The 17,529-nt window shown below is 56.9% G+C and overlaps 1 protein-coding gene across 16 annotated transcripts in view; it reads left to right on the plus strand.

Annotated features, from left to right (window-relative positions):
• The window catches only part of RAP1GAP (RAP1 GTPase activating protein), a 65,990-nt gene that overhangs the window by 35,726 nt on the left and 12,735 nt on the right, over positions 1-17,529 (plus strand). For 11 of the 16 annotated variants that reach the window (XR_014260312.1, XR_014260313.1, XR_014260314.1 and 8 more), the window contains 12 exons: positions 839-932; positions 7,200-7,235; positions 8,265-8,312; positions 9,566-9,604; positions 10,091-10,276; positions 13,470-13,573; positions 13,850-13,928; positions 14,296-14,349; positions 15,447-15,530; positions 15,731-15,831; positions 15,965-16,094; positions 17,143-17,298. Coding sequence is in view for 8 of the 16 variants with exons in the window: in XM_082448854.1 (XP_082304980.1) it covers positions 839-932; positions 7,200-7,235; positions 8,265-8,312; positions 9,566-9,604; positions 10,091-10,276; positions 13,470-13,573; positions 13,850-13,928; positions 14,296-14,349; positions 15,447-15,530; positions 15,731-15,831; positions 15,965-16,094; positions 17,143-17,298 (1,111 nt within the window). In the remaining 8 variants the exon portion in view is untranslated. Of the gene's footprint in view, positions 1-838; positions 933-4,491; positions 4,746-6,694; positions 6,745-7,199; positions 7,236-8,264; positions 8,313-9,565; positions 9,605-10,090; positions 10,277-13,469; positions 13,574-13,849; positions 13,929-14,295; positions 14,350-15,446; positions 15,531-15,730; positions 15,832-15,964; positions 16,095-17,142; positions 17,299-17,529 lie in introns of those variants that run through there. The other 5 variants (XR_014260319.1, XM_082448859.1, XR_014260318.1 and 2 more) reach the window with 4 other exon arrangements.

A 17,529-nucleotide genomic window follows, 5' to 3' on the forward strand; every position in this document is an offset into this window, starting at 1 on the left:
AGCCAGGACTGCTTGCCCAGCCCTGGGCCGCCTGGGTCCCAGGAACCACTGGGCACTTTCTCTCCCTGACCCCAGAATTAGCCTCCTCAGCAGGCTTTCTAGGGTAATAGGAGCTGACTTCACCCTCACCAGACCTGCTTCCTTTTCTCAGGGAGGGCCATGGGTGTGGGCAAAGAGACTGGGCTTGGTGTCAGTCAAGCGCCACTCAGATGCTGCTCTGCCGCTGACCAGCTGTGTGAACTCGGCATGCCTCTGCATCCTCATCTGTAAAGTGGGAATGCCAGTGTGGTGATGAGTCTGTGCCCTCAGGCCTGGAAAGAGGGGCTTGGCACGGGACCTGGCACATAGTCGACCCAATGAGTGTCCGTTATTGTTATTGCCATTAATAATAGCAGTGGCCCAGGTGGCCTCTCAGCCTTAAGGCTACTCTGTCCCTAAAGGCTCAGGGAGAGGTGCATAGAGGCTGGGCTACCTTGCTTAGTCCAGACGTCAGGGCTCAGCCCTTTACAGCAACCCTCACTGCCCCCTGCCTCAGTCTGCCCATCTTCAGAATGGGCTGTGGACATCCTCTTGGCTGGATTATGGGTTAGGGAGGCCTAATGGAGAGCTGGAAGTGAGACCCTGTCTACAGCTCTGATCCCTGGGGAAGGAGAGCCTGTTTGGCAGCCCTGCTCAGGAAGCCCCTCCTCTCCTGCCTCCTGGGGAACCCAGGACCCCCTCCTCCATGAAATCTGTCCCCCTTAATGTCCCCCAACTCTGAGAGTGACTCTCCCTCCCAAAGTTCACAAATCTCCCAACTTGGGGCCCTCCCTGACCTCCGACTCTTTTTCTCTTCCAGGAGGAGTGATGGGCAGAACCAGCGCTTCCCTCAGGCACTAGACCTGCCACGAGTGGACTTAGTTCCCTCCCAGACTGCTTCGCTCCACCCTAAGGTAAGTGCCCGCCTCCCCACAGCCCCAGGTCTGGAGACCCCCCCAGGGCCAAGAGATAACTAGGAATGACTGCTGTGCAGAGGTAAAATGTTTGGGTAGATGCTCCTTGGGGTTTAGCCCCCCCAAGGGGATACCACTCCTCACCCCTGGGTGGGCCTGGTACAGTCTCAGAAGTTGAACCAGGGTCTGTAGCACTGTTGGGGGCAAAACAACTGGGAATAAACTGGCCAAACAGCTATTCTTCCTTATATTCGTTATCAACATCACCATCAGTTTCCTCATCGGTAAATCAGGTATAATGATAATACCCCACTTCACAGGGCTACTGTGAGAGGTAGCCCTGTGAAGTGGGGTAAAGTGTGAAAAGTGATGATAAAACACTCTGTGCACAATATCTGGCACAGAATAAAAGCCCTATAAATGAGGCTATTCTTGTTATCATCAAAATCAAATGTTTGCCCAGCACCTGACCTGTGTCAACTTTGTGCTGGGCACTGAGGTGCCGAAATCAATCTGACACAGACCCTGCCCTCAAGGAGCCATAGTCCAGTTAGGAGATAAATAACTAAACAACTTATACGGGGTGTCAAATACCAGTAATAGCCACTAGCATTTATTGAGATTTACTATGTGCCAGGTGGGTACTTAATGCTTTACATGCAGTATCTCATTTCATTCTCAAACTCTAACTACTATGTACTTATATTAGTACTCTTATTAGTCCCATTTTGCAGATGAGAAATCGAGGCTCAGAGAGGTTAGGTTTTGGTCTAGGACCAAAACTCATGTTATCTGACCAGAGTGCCTAGTCTGGTGGCATCTCTAATGCAGAGGGTAATAAGCTCTCACTTTTGTAGTACACTTTTCAGTTTCTAAAGCACGTCCACAGATATCATGCCTCTTGGTCCTTCCATCAAACCTTGGTGGTAGGCATTCTCCAGATGAGGATCTAGATGCTCAGAGAGGGGAAGTGGTTTTCCCAAGGTCACACAGCCAGGAAATAGCAGCGGCAGGATCTGCCAAGCTCCTTTCCCAGTGCTCTGACCTGGAACAAGGGCCATATACCTCTTCTAGACCAGGAGGGCACATGTCCAAGGAATGGTGTACTTTTGGATCACCACCTCCAAGGGGATCCAAGTGCAGCGGGTCCTAGGGACCATATCAAGGGGTTCTTGAGATCCTCTCCTGTTGTCTGTGCCTGGGTGACAGCCCAAGACTGGGCCATGTGGATCCTGGGACTTGGCAGGTAGGGAGCGACTCCATGGCAGCTGGGCTCAGAAGTGAGTCTCCCAGTCCCTCTCCCCCTAAGCATCCAGTAGGAGGCCTGGGTTCACTTCCCCTTCCTGGGCCTCAGTGTTCCTGTTGGAAAAATGAGGGTTAGAAGAGCCCATCTCCCTGAGTCCTGCCTGCTCGGCCAGCCTGGGGCTGGCCTTCTCAGATTAGCTCTGAGCTACCTCCCCTCTGCCCAGTTTGGCTAGAAGCCTCCATTTGTGCCAATACAGCCCAGCCGGCTGCGGGCTCCAAACTGCCCCATCCCAACAGCCCACCCCCACCCCAGAATCAAGACACAGTCTGTACATCATACTCCTTTGACAGGAAAGGAAAACCAGGGCCCAGAGAGACTGGGTCCCCAGCAAACCAGTGGTGGGGCTGAGGGGTCCCAGGTCTGTGACACATTCTCCACCCCCTCCCCCAGCTCTGCACACATTTATAATGTTGATGGTGGAGCCAGTGTGAGGGGCAGTTGACCTCCCTGTGCCAGTGGGCAAATCCCTGCCCCTCTATGGGCCTCAGTTTCTGATCTGTAAAATAGAGGTGGCAGTTTTTTTTCTACCCACCTTGCCAGCTTGCAATTGGGGGATGACTGTGAAAGTAATTTTGGAAAGTTCAAATTAGGAAGCTGAACTATTATTAGCATCATTATGTTCCCAGGGCAGGACAGAACACCCAGAAAGGACATCCCCCTCTCACTGGGAAGCCACATTTGTGTAGACACTGAGCTATCCAAGACCCTCCTACCCTGTCCTGCTGTGGGATTTTTTCTGCTTGAGGATTTAGAAATCTGCACACATGTACATACACAGCCTACCCACACCTACATACATGGGTACATTCACGTCTGCAGATGTGTTCAGAGACTTGCACATGTACACATGCATGTATATACAGATACACGTGTACAAACACACAAATATGCACACCCAGGATGTCCCCATCTGATCTCAGAGTCACACACATCTACACAGCTGCATGCACACATGTGCATGCCCTCCACTCCTGGCACACAGATGTCTCCGGTGATGCGAGCAGCTCTTGCCTCCTCCCAGTGTGGGAATGAATGTTTCTCTGGCTGCATTTCGATGGGTGCCCGGAAGCGCTCAGGCCTGGAAGTGCCTGTGTGAATCAATATTTGCTGCTGTTAATTATTAAAAACAAAGCTACAGTGTGTCTGGAATACACATCTCCAGAGTTCCCACCGGCTTCCTGGGCTCCAGCCTGACCCAGGGCCAGGTCTGGGGGAAAGGAAGGTGCGGTGCCTTCCTTCCAGGAGGCCTTGGCCCTGGAGATGGAGAGTGGTGGGTAGCTGCCAGCAGCTCCTTCAGGAAGCTGAAGAGAGGTTGGGTACTGAGCTGGTGGGCAGCCCTGCCCCGCAGGGTCTGAAGCAGCTGGTGTTGGCCACAGCTCAGGAAGCAATTGCTGCTTTCCCAGCATCTGTCTGGGGAGGGGATGCTGAGGCCCTGCCCCACACTGTACAGTGGCAGACACAATGCAGGGTCAGCTGGAAGGGCTTGAAGAGGCCTTATATTTTACAGATGGGGAACCTGAGGCCTACAGAGGTGGCAGGGACTCACTCAGGTCTACTCAGCAAGTTGAAGCAAGGCCAGAGCTAGAACCTACATATGCTGAAGTCTTCTCCATGTGTGGGTCCTTGGCAGGCCCTGTTCCCTCCCTCTCCCAGAATCAGGGGCAGTTAGGGACAGGTATGGGCATGGGGCCTGGGGAAGGGAGGGTACAGGTCAGCCACTGGCAGGAATTAGAGGGGGGTGGAGGTGGGAGGGGAGAGAGCTTCCCTGGATTCCTAGTTCTGCCTTTTCCGAGCTGTGTGATCTTCAGCATGATATTTTATCTCTTGGAATCAGTTTTCTCTTCTGTAAAATGGGGATGACACTCGTACCTCTTGAGTTGTAGGGCGAGGATAAGACTTGCAAAGGGTCCAACATTAAGTAGATGCTCAAGAAAAGCCCTCTGTCTCCAAGGTAACCCCCCCACCCCCGCCACTTCCTCCCCGACTTCAAAGCCCAGCCCAAGAAGCCCATCCCTGAGGCCCTAAGACGTGGTACCCAGAGTTTGGGAAGGTAGAGGAGGCAGGCTAGGGGTGCGCTGGAGAGCCTCGGTGCTCAAGGGCCCGCGCCGAAAGCTCCTAGCGCGCTAGCAAGAGCGCGCAGGCGCAGTGTCCGGGAACCGCACCGGGGGCGGGGCCTCCTGTGTCCCCGCCCCGGATCCCCGAAGCCCCGCCCCGGTCCCGCGCCGCCCGTACCTGGCGCCCCGCCCCCTCAGGGCCCGGGAGCCCGGCGAGCCCAGCGCAGGCAGCGCGCCGCGGGAGCCCGAAGCCGGGAGCGCGGAGCTCAGCGCTGCGGGGCCCGGGCCGGGGCTCGCGCGGGCCGGAGCCGGCTGGGTCAGCTAAAGCGCTGCCGGGGTGGGGGCCGGGGCCGGGGCCGGCGCCGGGCCGAGCTCGGGATGGCGCAGCCGCGGCCCCTGGAGACCCCGGGCCGTCCTCGGAGGGGATCGCTGCCCTCTGGGGCCGCCTGGCAGGTGAGGACCAGGGCGAAGGCGGCCTGGCCGAGGGGGTCCGCGGGAGACGGATCAGCCCAACTTCTTCGGAGCCCGGCAGGCTCTGCCCCAGTCAGGGCGGGTGTGCGAGGCTCCGTCATGGAGGGTGTGTTAGCTTCTGGGCTGACACACGGCCACCGAGGCCACAGGGCACACCCCTGCCCTGGGGTCCCAGGCCTTGAGCTCTTTCTGCAGCTGCCTACAGAACAGAGTGCCCGTGGTGGCACTGTGGCTCTGGGCTACAGGGGCACTCTGTGTGTGTGTGGATGTGTGTGTGCGTGTGTGTGGATGTGTGTGTGTGGGCGCTAGCCTTGGGACCACTTCATCCATCCCCTCCCCCCTTTAGGAAGGGTCTGAATGTCACAGTGTAACTTTGCTTGGCGCCCTGGGGCACTTCACTCACAGCCTTCCATGTGTCAGAGCGTCTGATGCACTAATGAGGCTGTATCTGTGGGCATCACTTGTTGCTGTGTGTGCGCTCTGGGTGACAGTACCATGTGTCAGTGTTTATGTGGCTGTGACTCCCAGTGCGTTGTTCCTGGCCATGTAAGGCCATGTTACCCTGAGTGGGGTATTCTGGGGGACATCAGTGCACCCGTATCACTCGTGCTGGGACTGTGCTGGGCTGAGGTTATGTGGCTCACCCAGGCACAGATGCTGATGTTGCTGTAGTGCAAGGTGTTGGCTGACAGGCGTGTTTGTCTACCTGGACTGCAGATGTGTGTCTGTGGTCTCTGCTCTAATTGCCTGTGGAATTGTCTCTTCCAAGCTCAGAAGTGTTGGGTGTGGCCACAGGGGCCATGGGTCACCATCTCCTGTGGACTCCTGTCGTGCATTTTACAGGGTGGGTTTTGCCTCTGTGGGCAGGCCTCACAGTGTGCACATGGGGTGTCTGTGTCTTGTGATCTTTAACAGACAGCTCTGTGTGTGTGTGTGTGTGTGTGTTTGTGTGTGTTTGTGTGGTTCAGACCAATGCCCGTCATCCTTGGCGATTAACCACTTCCACAGTTGCTGCATGCTTTTTCTTTTTCTCAAAACTCATTTAATGTTATGGGATCAAGTCTGTCATGTCTGTTATACAGGGAGTGTGACTGATGGGGAAGGGTGAACTTGTGCATGGCAGTGGGGCTGTGTGGCTCAGTTTCCATGAACATACCTGCCTGTGTCTGCGAGGGCATGTTATTGTGTCTCTCGGCACGCGGATGTGAGAGTAGTTTTGTGGCGTTCGTGTAGCTTCGTGTGCAATTACTGGTGCAGTTGCACAGATCTGCATAGGGGTGGGTTTGCATTTGTGTGTGCGGCTCTTATGGGACATAGACCTGTATATGTGTGAGGGAGTATGCTGTTGTGTAACGTAGGACACTGACACGTGTATTTGTATGTTAGCGTGTAGCTGTAAGAATTGATGTGCACAGACCCGGTGGGTTTGTGCGTGTGGGTTTCTGTGTGTTTGCTTTCTTTGGTACAGTGAGACTGTGTTTAAATATTGGTGTGCAGGCCTGTGTGTGTTTGAGCAAGAGAGAGAGAAAGAGAGAGAGAGGGAGTGTGCGTTTCCTGGTGCACAACCCCATAGCACATGTGTGTGTGAGCTCAGGCAGTGCCCCCACTGGACAGCAGGAGCCGACTGAATTGAGGCCTTGGAGGTGCTGGGGGAGGGGCGCTCTCCTAGAGACTCTGGGGGCTTCCCAGGCCCAGCCCCCAGCTCCGCCAGCCGGCAAGGATGCCGCCTTCCAGGAAGGCTCGTAGGGAGCTGGCGCTGGAGAGGCTGAAGCTGCCAAGCACAGCTGGCAGATGCCCGGATTAACCCTGTGTGTGCCCTGGCTAGCCTCAGGAGAGGCTGGCTGGAGTGTGAGGAGGGAGGAGGGGGAATGTGTGGACTCAGACACAGGTATTGGGCCAATGGGACATCCCAGCATTCTCTCCCCCAACAGACGCCCAGCCCACACTGCTTGGGGGGGAGGATGGGGCCCTCCTTCCAGAGGTGAGTGGAACCACAGACCCTCCTGAGGATCCCAGCTGGGCTCGTCTCTGGAGTTGGGACCTGGGGCTCTTCTGAGGGGTCCATGGGCCTATCCGGGCACTGCCAGTCTTGCAGTGACATGGGGGAGGTGTGTCTCTCCCCAAAGGTCAAGACCTTCTTTGTCTGAGGCAGCAACCTCCTCCTTTGGGGAAGGGGACCGAGTGGGGTGGGCTGCCTGGGGAGGGTGCTGGACTCTGGGCGGACTTCACCGGGCAGTTGGTCAAACTCTGCCAGTCAGTGGCACAGAGCCCCATCCTATGATGTCCCTTCCACTCCCTCTTGCTGCTTGGACAGGTCACGGTGTTTGGTCAGAGTTGGGGGACCAGGAGGGCTGGGGCAGGTGGAGACTCCTCGGGGACTTGTAGGATGAGCTGGGCTACCCCAGTGCTGACCTGCTCTCTCCATCTCTGTTGCAGAACACAGATCTGTTTGAGATGATTGAAAAGATGCAGGTGAGGTGGGCTCTGGAGCCCGTTCTGGGGAGCCATGGAGGGGGCTGGACTGGGGGTGGGGGGCCCTTGCTGTATCTGCAGCCCTACATCTCTCTGAGGACGGGCCGGGAGCTCTCGCACACCGTGCCAGGAGGAGATGTTGGCAGTGCGTTGTCCAGAGCCCTTTGTCTGGGGTCGGAAGAGAGGATGGGGACTGATAGTGCCCAACTGCCTGAGTGACCCAGGGCGCAGGCCCCGCTTGCGTCTCTCCAGCTCCCATCCCTGTGTAGGTTGTTGGGGTCAGTGCCTCAACCCACCCCACATACACATACCATCCCCCATCTCCCAAGAGGCATCACAGGCTCTGCAGGACCCTGTGTGGAATGGGGGCAGGGACAGATGCCAGGGCACAGGGCAACTGGAGGCTGGGCTGCAGGTCCGGGGAGGTGTTACGGAACCGGGCAGCCCCTGCCCCCTCTGCCTGACCCCTGCCCATCCTCCACTCCCCAGCCCTGGTCTTCCAGGCCCTCGTCCGTGTTTTTCGCTTGGGTGTGTGTTGGGAGGTGGCCGGGGGACTTGAACAAACCTCAGGAGCTTTCCTGATGTCGGTTCACCCTCCAAAGCCCGTCTCCTGCCATCTTCCTGTTTCTCTGCCTCTCTTAGTCTTTCCATCTCCACCTCTCCCCCTCCTTCTCTCTCTCCCCCTCTCTCTCCCCCTCTCCCTCTTCCTTTCTCTCTCCCTCTCCCTCTTGCTCTCCACAACACGTATCTGTGTAGATGCAGCGGCCTCCCTCCCCAGCTCACACACAAGCGTGCACACTGGCCCTGCCCCCACTCCCAGCAGTGACCAGAGCCCCGAGCCCTCCCTGCTGCTGCCAGCCACCCGCAGCCCCCGTTCCCTCCAGGAGGGCCAGCCCTGCAGAGGCCTGAGTAACCCGGCGGCCAGCGCCCTGCCCTGGGAGCACCTCCACAGCACCATCTACCTGGAAGGGGTGCTGCTTCCAGCCGCATGGGAAGGGTGTGACGGGATGTGCTGCCTTCTCTTTGCAGGGAAGCAGGATGGATGAACAGCGATGCTCCTTCCCACCACCCCTCAAAGTAGGTCTGAACCTGGAACCACTCCACCCTTCTGGGGGCCTTTGGCTTCCTGAGCAGTGCTCTCCAAAGGGCTTGGGGATGGGAGGGGACGGGAAGGGGGAGGCAGACTCCCTCTCTAGGGGTGGGGTAAGTGCTGCCCCAGCCAAGCAGCCAGCCCAGGAGGATCGGCGCCCCCCTTTCGTGAAGTAGTCTTACTGCGGGCTGGTGCTGGGGCCAAGGGGGAAGCAGGGTGTGCCCAGCCCCTGCCCTCTAGGAGGCTAAGGTGTGGAGAACCCCTCCCTTGCTATAGGCCTTCATTCCAGCTCCTCCTCACCCCATCTGCACCACTGTAAACTCACCCCGCCTCTCCAGGCTTCCCCATCTCAAAATCGAAGCCCCATCCCTGGCGATAGCCTGCTGTAAAAGGTTTTCCTTGAAGCCACTTATGATCGGCAGTTGCAGGAAGACTCATACCCAGGACCCAGGAGGCTTACGCTCCCCCTCGCCATGTAGCTCCTGCCCGGGACGGCTGAGGGGGAGGGGGAGAGACGGAGAGATGGGGCGGGGTAGCCTCGTTGCCCCCCAACCTTCATGAAGAGACTAACAGGAGGCTTGGGACCAAAGGAGGTGTGAGGAGGCTCGTTAGACTCGGAATTTTCTTGGGGTGGGAGCTGCATAACCCCTCCAGGTAGGCATACGGTACTATGGTTGGTGATTTGGGACCCCAATAATCCAAGAATATCAGTGGCTGGGCTTAGGGGAGTGGACCTGGGGCTACAAGGATGAGGGTTAAAGTGGGGTTCATGGGCACAAGGCTGATGCTTTGTCTAGAACAGGGCTTCTCAAAGTGTGGTCCTCAGACCAGCAGCATCGGCATCACCTGGGAGCTTGTTGGCATATAAATTCTTGGGCTCCACCCAGACACACAGCATAAGAAACTCTGGGGGTGGGGCAAAGCAATCTGTTTAATGAGCCCTCCAGGCCATTCTGATGCACTGAGAACCACTGGTCCAGAGGTTTCTTCTGGGGACGCAGTGAGCCTCCTTTTCCTCAGGCAGGAGACCCAGAAGAGGCTGCCAGCACTCAGTGAGCTAAGCCTGCCTCAGTCCCTGCCTCATGGGGTCAGCCCACATGGGATGGGGAGATGAGGACGCGGCCCCATCCACAACCCCAGCCCGGGGGTGCTGGCTGAACAACAGGTGTTCTGGGGAGGCTGGAAGTAAAGGGTAAGGACCCCACCCCAGCTGGGCCTCTGCCCTGCTTGTGTTTTGCAGACGGAGGAGGACTACATTCCCTACCCGAGCGTCCACGAGGTAACCGACTGGATCCCACTGAGCCCATCTCCATCCCGAGCCCAGGAGGCACTCCCTCAGGGAGTCTGGACACCCGGGCCCTCCTCCTTGTCAAGAGCCTGACCACAGGCCTTGCTCTGGGTGTTGGAGACTCAGTTTACAAGCCCAAGACTTCAGAGCCCATGTGAACCCTTAGGCCTCTGAGCCAAATATGCCAGCCTCTCGGCCAACGTCATGCTCTCAGCTTTACCTGTCCCCACACTCCCATCCTTTGAGACTGGGACATGGGGCTCTGTGCATCTGGGTCTGTGCCTGCAGTGGGAGGAAAAGGGCTGGAGCAAGTGCCTTGAAGGAGGTGGATATGAGCCCTGGGACCCACATAGGCTCTGGGCTGTCCCCTAGTACTCCTTAGCCATGGCAGAAGTGGCTCCAGGTCTGAATTGGGGGGTGTCTTGGGGCCCCCAGTGGCGTGCAGTGTGGGTGGCTCTCAGCTGAGTCCTCCTTCAGGTCCTGGGGCGAGAAGGGCCCTTCCCCCTCATCCTGCTGCCCCAGTTTGGGGGCTACTGGATTGAAGGCACCAATCACGAAATCACCAGCATCCCGGAGACAGAGCCGCTGCAGTCGCCCACGGCCAAGGTGAAGCTGGAATGCAACCCCACCGCCCGCATCTACCGCAGGCACTTTCTTGGCAAGGTGTGTGGCCCGCTGGTGTTGGGGGGCTGGGCTGGGTGGGGAGTGGGTCACAGCCCAGCCCTGGGGGAGGCTGGGCCTGGGAGGGAGCGGAACTGTGGGCTGGGCTGGCTGGCTGTCGCAGAGTCCAGGGAGCATGCGTAGTGGATTCACTCATTCAGTCAACAAACATTTATTGCAAAAGGCAGTGTTATGGCATAGAGGTTAACAGAGACTCTACCAGGGTTTGAATCCTGGCTCTGTCACTACATGGGACATCAGGCAAGTCACTTACCCTCTCTGTGCCTCTGTTTCTTTCTTTCTTTCTTTTAAGATGGGGAGACTGGTTTTTTGTTTTTAATAAATTTATTTATTTTATTTATTTTTGGCTGCATTGGGTCTTCGTTGCTGCATGTGGGCTCACCGCGGCTCTTCGTTGCGGCGCACGGGCTTCTCATTGCAGTGGCTTCTCTTGTTGTGGAGCACGGGCTCTAGGTGTGCGGGCTTCAGTAGTTGTGGCACGCGGGCTCAGTAGTTGTGGCTCACGGGCTCTAGAGCGCAGGCTCAGTAGTTGTGGCGCACAGGCTTAGTTGCTCTGTGGCATGTGGGATCTTCCCGGACCAGGGCTCGAACCCATGTCCCCTGCATTGGCAGGCGGATTCTTAACCACTGCACCACCAGGGAAGCCCCTGCCTCTGGTTCTTCATCTGTAAAAACGGAGATGGTGATGATACCCACCTCGTGCCTTTAATGCGACGGTGTTTGTGAGGCATTTAGAATGGTGTCCGGCACAAAGTAAGGGCTCAGTCAGGGTGAACAAATAATGAGCACCAGCTGTGTGCCTGGTCCTGTTCTGGGCACCAGGTATAGAGCAGCAAACAAAACAGACCCAGGCCCTGCCCTCAGGCAGCTTGAGGTGGGGAAGACAGTAATTCCGTGGTGTGACCTGGATTGGTGCAACCCCTGCCCCACCACCTGCCCCAGAGCTGGGACCCTGCCCAGTAATGACCTGTCCTAGTGTCACCCGACGACGACGGCGTTCCAGGCAGGAGCTATCGGGCGAGGCTGTGGGAGCTGGAGGGGAGGTCACACGCTGGGACCTTGTACGTGCCATGTTCCATGCCGAGTGCTGTCTCTGTGTCAGTTTACAAACGAGGTGGCGGAATGTAGCGTGGCTCTGGAGTCTCGTGGCCTGGGTGCGCCTATTGACTCTTCTGTTTATTGATGGTGTGACCTTGGGCAAGTTAGTGAACCTTCCTGAGCCTGTTTCCTCGTCTGTAAAAATGAGGATGATAAAAGCATCGAGAACCATGTTTGGCACATAGTAAGTACTCAGTAAACGTTAGCTGTTATTATTACATCTTCATAATTACTCCGTGAGATCAGGATCGTCCTAATTTTTACAGAAAAGGAAACTGAGGCTCAGAGAGATAAAGCGACTTGGTTAAGTTCACACAGTTACTGAGCTAGGAACTGGACATAGCTCTGGCTGACCTTTCATTAAGACACACTAAGGGAGGGGTCACGTTTCTAGCGTGTGTGCGTGCACTCGTGGGTGCTGGGAGGAGGGGTGACTCCTTGGGGTGTTGGGAAGCTGTGCGAGCTCAGTCTGGGCCCAGGGCATTAGCCTGATGCTGGTGGGTATTGGTGCTAAGGTGGGGGGGACAGGGTGACTGAGACTAAACCAGCAGGCTCAGATTCAGGAGCCATCGCCTGGGGACAAACTCAGAACAGGACAGGGAATTCCACCTGTGGGTGGAGAGAGACCTGCATCCCCGGAGCCCACTATCCAGAGGCTCTTAATTGGATCTGGCAGGTGGTGGGGCCTGGGGGACTATGTGGGCCTAGCATATGGTTGGTGCACAGAAAAGTTTGCTGAAGGAGTGGTGAGTGATAGAATGAAGGTGGTGCCTTGGGCACTGGAGGATTGGAAGAGGTACAGGTTGGGGGGGGGGTCTTAGAGGAGGCATGATGACCAGGGTCAGGCTGGCAGCACAGAGAGGAGGGGCCCCAGGGGCTGGCAGAGAGGCCAGGCCATTCCTGGCTCCAGGTGAGGTGCTGGGGAAGCAGTGGGCCCTGTTCTGGCAGAGGGAGGAAGTTAGGGTGACTTTGGCATTGACCCACTGGGACCCTGAGCCCACTCTCCTTGGGCTTCTCTGGGCCCAGCCAGGGGGGTCTGGGGAAACTCCCCACCCCGAGGACTTCGGTGCAGACCTCCTTGCCCAGAGCCTGCCACTCCCTCTGTGCAGATAGTGCCAAGCCTTTGGGGGTTTCCATCACTCTGCCCCAGGTCCCTGCAGACTGCCCCTGAGCTGTGGATTTGCGGGGCATGTCCCCTGGCCCCTACATCTTTTTCCTCCCATCCTTTGAGCACAGCTGTTTGTATTTAAACAGGGCTTCCTTCCACGATGACTCCTGGGGTGGGTGTGGCTGAGGAGCCAGCCTCATTCCCAGGGCCGGGCTGGCAGGGGAACCCAGGGCCAGCTGGGGTGAAATCTTCTGGCACTTCCGGCTCTTGGCTTTGGGGCTTCCCCACCCGGAGGTGCCAGACTGCCAGCTCCTCTCTGGGGGTGCCATCCCTGCTGCAGTTCCCCTGGGCCCTCGGGAGCATTTCTTCCCCACCCTGCATCTTCCCCAGGTGAGGCAGGAGGGCAGGAACCGGCTCAGTCAGCCGGCCAGTGCGTTCATGAGATGTTTCATTTCCTGATTCTCATGGGCCCTGGCTTCAGGGGCCACAGAGCAATCAGTTGACCAATCAGTCAGTTGACATATTTTTATTGAGCACCTACTGTGTGCCCAGCTCTGAGAGGGGTGGGGGCTGGGAGACAGCCATGCAGGTACAGATGTGGTCCTGACTTTGCTGAAGACCCAGAGAGCCAAGGTTACTACAGACGTTCAGAGAACACCTACTCTGCGCCAGGCACTATCTCTTTCAGTGCCTGCCACCCTCCCACAAGGTAGTGGGCCTAACTCGCATTTGATAGACTAGGAAACTGAGGCACAGAAAGGTAAGGGGACCTTCTCAGGTTACCCAGCTGGCAAGTGGCAGAGCTGGGATTTGAATGCAGGTCTCTCTGAGGCAGATAGTGCTGTTAGCCCGGACACCTGCTGCTTGGTGAAGGACCCCCATCCGGGGGTGAGCTGGCTTTCTGGTCTGGTTTCTGGAAGCCTCAGGCTCAGCCTCACCCTCTCCCCTGGCCCCCGCCTTCCACCACAGGAGCATTTTAATTACTACTCACTGGACACTGCCCTGGGCCACCTTGTCTTCTCACTCAAGTATGATGTCATCGGGGACCAGGAACACCTGCGTCTGCTGCTCAGGTGAGGGTGGGGTGAGGGGACCTGTGACAGCAGGGAGGGCTGTGGTCTAAGAATCTGAGAGCCCATCTCATTTTACCCACTCTTCTAATTGAGACCCAGAGAGGGCCAGGGATTTGCCTGAGGTTGCACAGCAAGTTAGTGCCCAAGCCAGGCCTGACTGCCTCATCACCTCTGGACCTCCCTGGGGTCTGCCCTCTCTGGTCTTACTTGGTGTGGAGGGGCTCCCATCTCCATTTTGCACTGCCTCGCCCCTCAGCATGGGTCTTCTCCTCCCAGGACCAAGTGCCGGACATACCATGACGTCATCCCCATCTCCTGCCTCACTGAGTTCCCCAACGTGGTCCAGATGGCAAAGGTGAGGCCTCTGATCCTTCATGCTGAGCCCCCCGTGGACGCCCCAGGTGGGCACAGAGCTGGGCTGCAGCCTCGCCTTTGCACACCCTCATCTTTAGCCCCAGATCCTGGCCTGCCTGCTGTGGCCTGTCTCCAGGGTCCTGCCGCTCACGTGTTCCCATGAACACGTGCTGGCTGTGTGCTTTGGGCACTCTTTAGAGCACCTTTTGGAGACAGGGGCTCCAGTTCTCTGTACCCCATTCTGAGTGACAGTGAGCCTGCTTCAGGCTTGGTTGTCCCCTCTTTGTCCTCCACTGTCCTCCCCCCAGACCTTGGCCAGGGAGGCCCAGAGGCCCCACCCTCAGGCCCTCCCTTATCTGCTCCCACAGCTGGTGTGTGAAGACGTGAATGTGGATCGATTCTATCCTGTGCTCTACCCCAAGGTATGGCTGGATCTAGGCCCTGCTCACTGGGAGTGGGTGGGTAACTAGGGGACCAAGCATTTATTGGGCACCTGCTGTGTGCAGGGCATTTTTCTTAAGTTCTCTCATTTAAACCTCACAATAACCCTGGAAAGTCCACAGTTTGTGGAAGAGGAACCAGAGGCCCAGAAAGGGTTGGTGCCTTACCCAAGGATGCACAGCAGATAAGGAAGCCTGCATTTGAACCTAGTGCTGTCCTCCTTGGAGGCGAGCCTTCCTTACCTTTGGAAACTCTCAGTGCCATTTGGGGACCCTCCTAAGGGTAATCTGTGCTCCTGAGCCAAGGCTCCACTGGTCTTGCCTTCTGACCCCAGAGGGGACCTGGGGACAGAGAATAACACAGGCACCTCCATAGGTGCCGCCCCACAGACGGCAGCTGCACTTGCAGCTCTGGTGCTGGGTGCTGGGTTTGAGACACTGTGACAATGTGGGATAAAGGGGAGGGACTTCTGTCTTCAGTGAGCCAGGGGGTTTCTGGAAAGCGGTGGGCCCTGAAAGACACGTACAACCTGTGGCTCTGACTGAATTCCAGAGTGAGGTGAGGTCGCTGAAGGGCGGGTGGTCCAGGAAAGGTCCCCTGAAGGAAGGGGCCTCAGAAATCAGGTCCTGCTTCTCAGTTACCGAAAGCCCAAGGTGAGGAGGGGAACTTGCTCAAGGCCCACAGCACACTGGTGGGACTCGGCCTGTTCTAGAATGATGAGGTGGCTTTACAGAAGAGCCGGGGAACAAGTTGGGTGTTAGAGCAGAGTAGGGGCGGGAGCTTATGGGCAGAACTCAGGAGCAATGCACTTAGCCTTTGGAATCCAACAGACCTGAGTTCAAGTCCCAGCTCTGCCATTTGCCAGCTGTTGACCTTAGCAAGTCAGTTTCTTAAGGTCTTGGAATGTCGGCGTCTTCATCCGTGAGATGCAGTCCGCGGGAGTGCCTCCCTCACGGGCTTGTTCTGAGGAGGAAATGAGTGGATGCATGTGGAGTGCCTGGCACAGTGCTTGGCACATAGAGCAATAAACGGCAACTTGAAAAAGCAGCGTGTTTCACCCATCGTCCTGTCCCCGCAGGCCTCCCGCCTCATTGTCACCTTCGACGAGCACGTCATCAGCAATAACTTCAAGTTCGGAGTCATTTATCAGAAGCTTGGGCAGGTGTGCTCACCTCCTCCTCCCTGCCCCCCACATCTGGCCATGTACCTGGGACCTCAGACCTTTGCCAGGGAGAGCACCTGCCCAGGGACTCAGTTTCCCAGGAGCTCAGGGGCTGCCAGAGGTCCCCCTTCCAGCCTTCCTGGGTGTGAGTGGGGGTAGGAGGCCCATCTCGATGACCTCTGCCCTCTGTGCATCCCTAGACCTCCGAGGAAGAACTCTTCAGCACCAACGAGGAGAGCCCCGCCTTCGTGGAGTTCCTCGAATTCCTTGGCCAGAAGGTCAAACTGCAGGACTTTAAGGGGTGAGCACTGGGGTGGGACAAGCAGAGGATAATCCGACCCATGCCCTTGGGCAGGGAGGGAGCCCCCGTCCTGGCCCCCTGGAGGCCTGGCTGGGGCTGGAGACTGAGCCGTGGCCTGGGGGGCCTGGGGCAGGTTCCGAGGAGGCCTGGACGTGACCCACGGGCAGACGGGGACCGAGTCTGTGTACTGCAACTTCCGCAACAAGGAGATCATGTTTCACGTGTCCACCAAGCTGCCCTACACAGAAGGGGACGCCCAGCAGGTAGCCTGGGCACCCACCCACCTGCTTCCCACCTGTCTTCCTGTCCCCCATTTACCTAGCCATTCAGTGTCCACCACACCAGACTCAGTGGGCCCTGGGATAGAGAGATGGAAATGATCTAGTCCCCCAACTTGCCTCTAGTTGGGGCAGGGTGACAAGCTACTACGATGTTGTGAAAGCCTCAGTTTCCACATCTGTGAAATGGGGATAATAATGGCACCTACCTTACAGGTGAGCATAAACGAGGGTATGCACCCAGAGTGGCTAGAACAGTATCTGGTACATAGCAGGAGCTCAGTAAATGCGAGTATTTTTACAGGAAATGAAGGGTATTGTCATGTCACATGGGGGCACTTAGACTGGGCAGAGGTGGGAGTCAGGCAAAGCTTTCAAGATAAAGTGACTTTTAGGCTGCAAAGGAGGTAGGAGAGGGAGGAGGAGCATTCTGGGGGAAAGAACATCTTCTGCAAAGGCCTGGTGATGAGGAAGTGCAAGGCATGTTCCTGGAGCTGAACTTGGAAATTTGTCACCTTGTCCTAAGCTTCCTGCAGGGCTGTCCTCCTTATTTCCTCATGCCCCCACTCCAGGGGTACAGGGGGATATAGGGGTCATGTGAGGAAAATGGAAATGTTTATTCCTTATTTTTAATGTCTTTTAATTTTATTTTAATAAGATTCTCTGTTCATTTTAACAACAAAGATATATTGAGTGGAACTTATTTGTTCAAGAGGGGCCCATGTTTGGGGTATTTAGACAGGAGGAGGGTGAGAGGTAGGGCCTGGGGACCAAGAGCCCCGGGTTCAAGTCCCCTAACTCACTGTAGGGCCTTGCAAGTCACTTCTGTCTTGGCCTCAGTTTTCTCATCTGTCACAGGATTCCAAGAAAACGAAAATAATTTTAAGACAAGTTTCTCAACACATTTTTTTGGGGGAAGCAACTCCTTAGACATGCCCTCTGCCTACCCCAAGCCCCCCGCACCTCTGCGGGCACCCTCCCCACACTCTGCGGGCCCCCGGCCAGGTGGTGAAGGCTGTGGCCCTGTGCTCAGTTGCAGCGGAAGCGGCACATCGGGAATGACATCGTGGCTGTGGTCTTCCAGGATGAGAACACGCCCTTTGTGCCGGACATGATTGCGTCCAACTTTCTGCATGCCTATGTGGTGGTGCAGGCCGAGAGTGGGGGCCCCGATGGCCCCCTGTACAAGGTGGGTGATCTCGGAGCTTCCCAAGGGCATCAGCCACCATCCCAGCCCCACCCTCACTCACTGTGAGGCCTCTCTGAGCCTCAGTTTTCCCAACTGTAAATAGGGGGACTGTCCGGAGGGCTCTGAGCCCCCCTCTTGCTCTGATGATGGAGGAGTCCCATCCTGCCCTCTCTGCTCCCTGAAATCCCTCCCCTCAGAGAGGCTGGTTACCCTCCTCCGCCCTTTAGCCTC

Source organism: Balaenoptera physalus (assembly GCF_965194825.1).
Source record: "Balaenoptera physalus genome assembly, chromosome: 1".
In the NCBI taxonomy this organism is placed as follows: domain Eukaryota; kingdom Metazoa; phylum Chordata; class Mammalia; order Artiodactyla; family Balaenopteridae; genus Balaenoptera; species Balaenoptera physalus.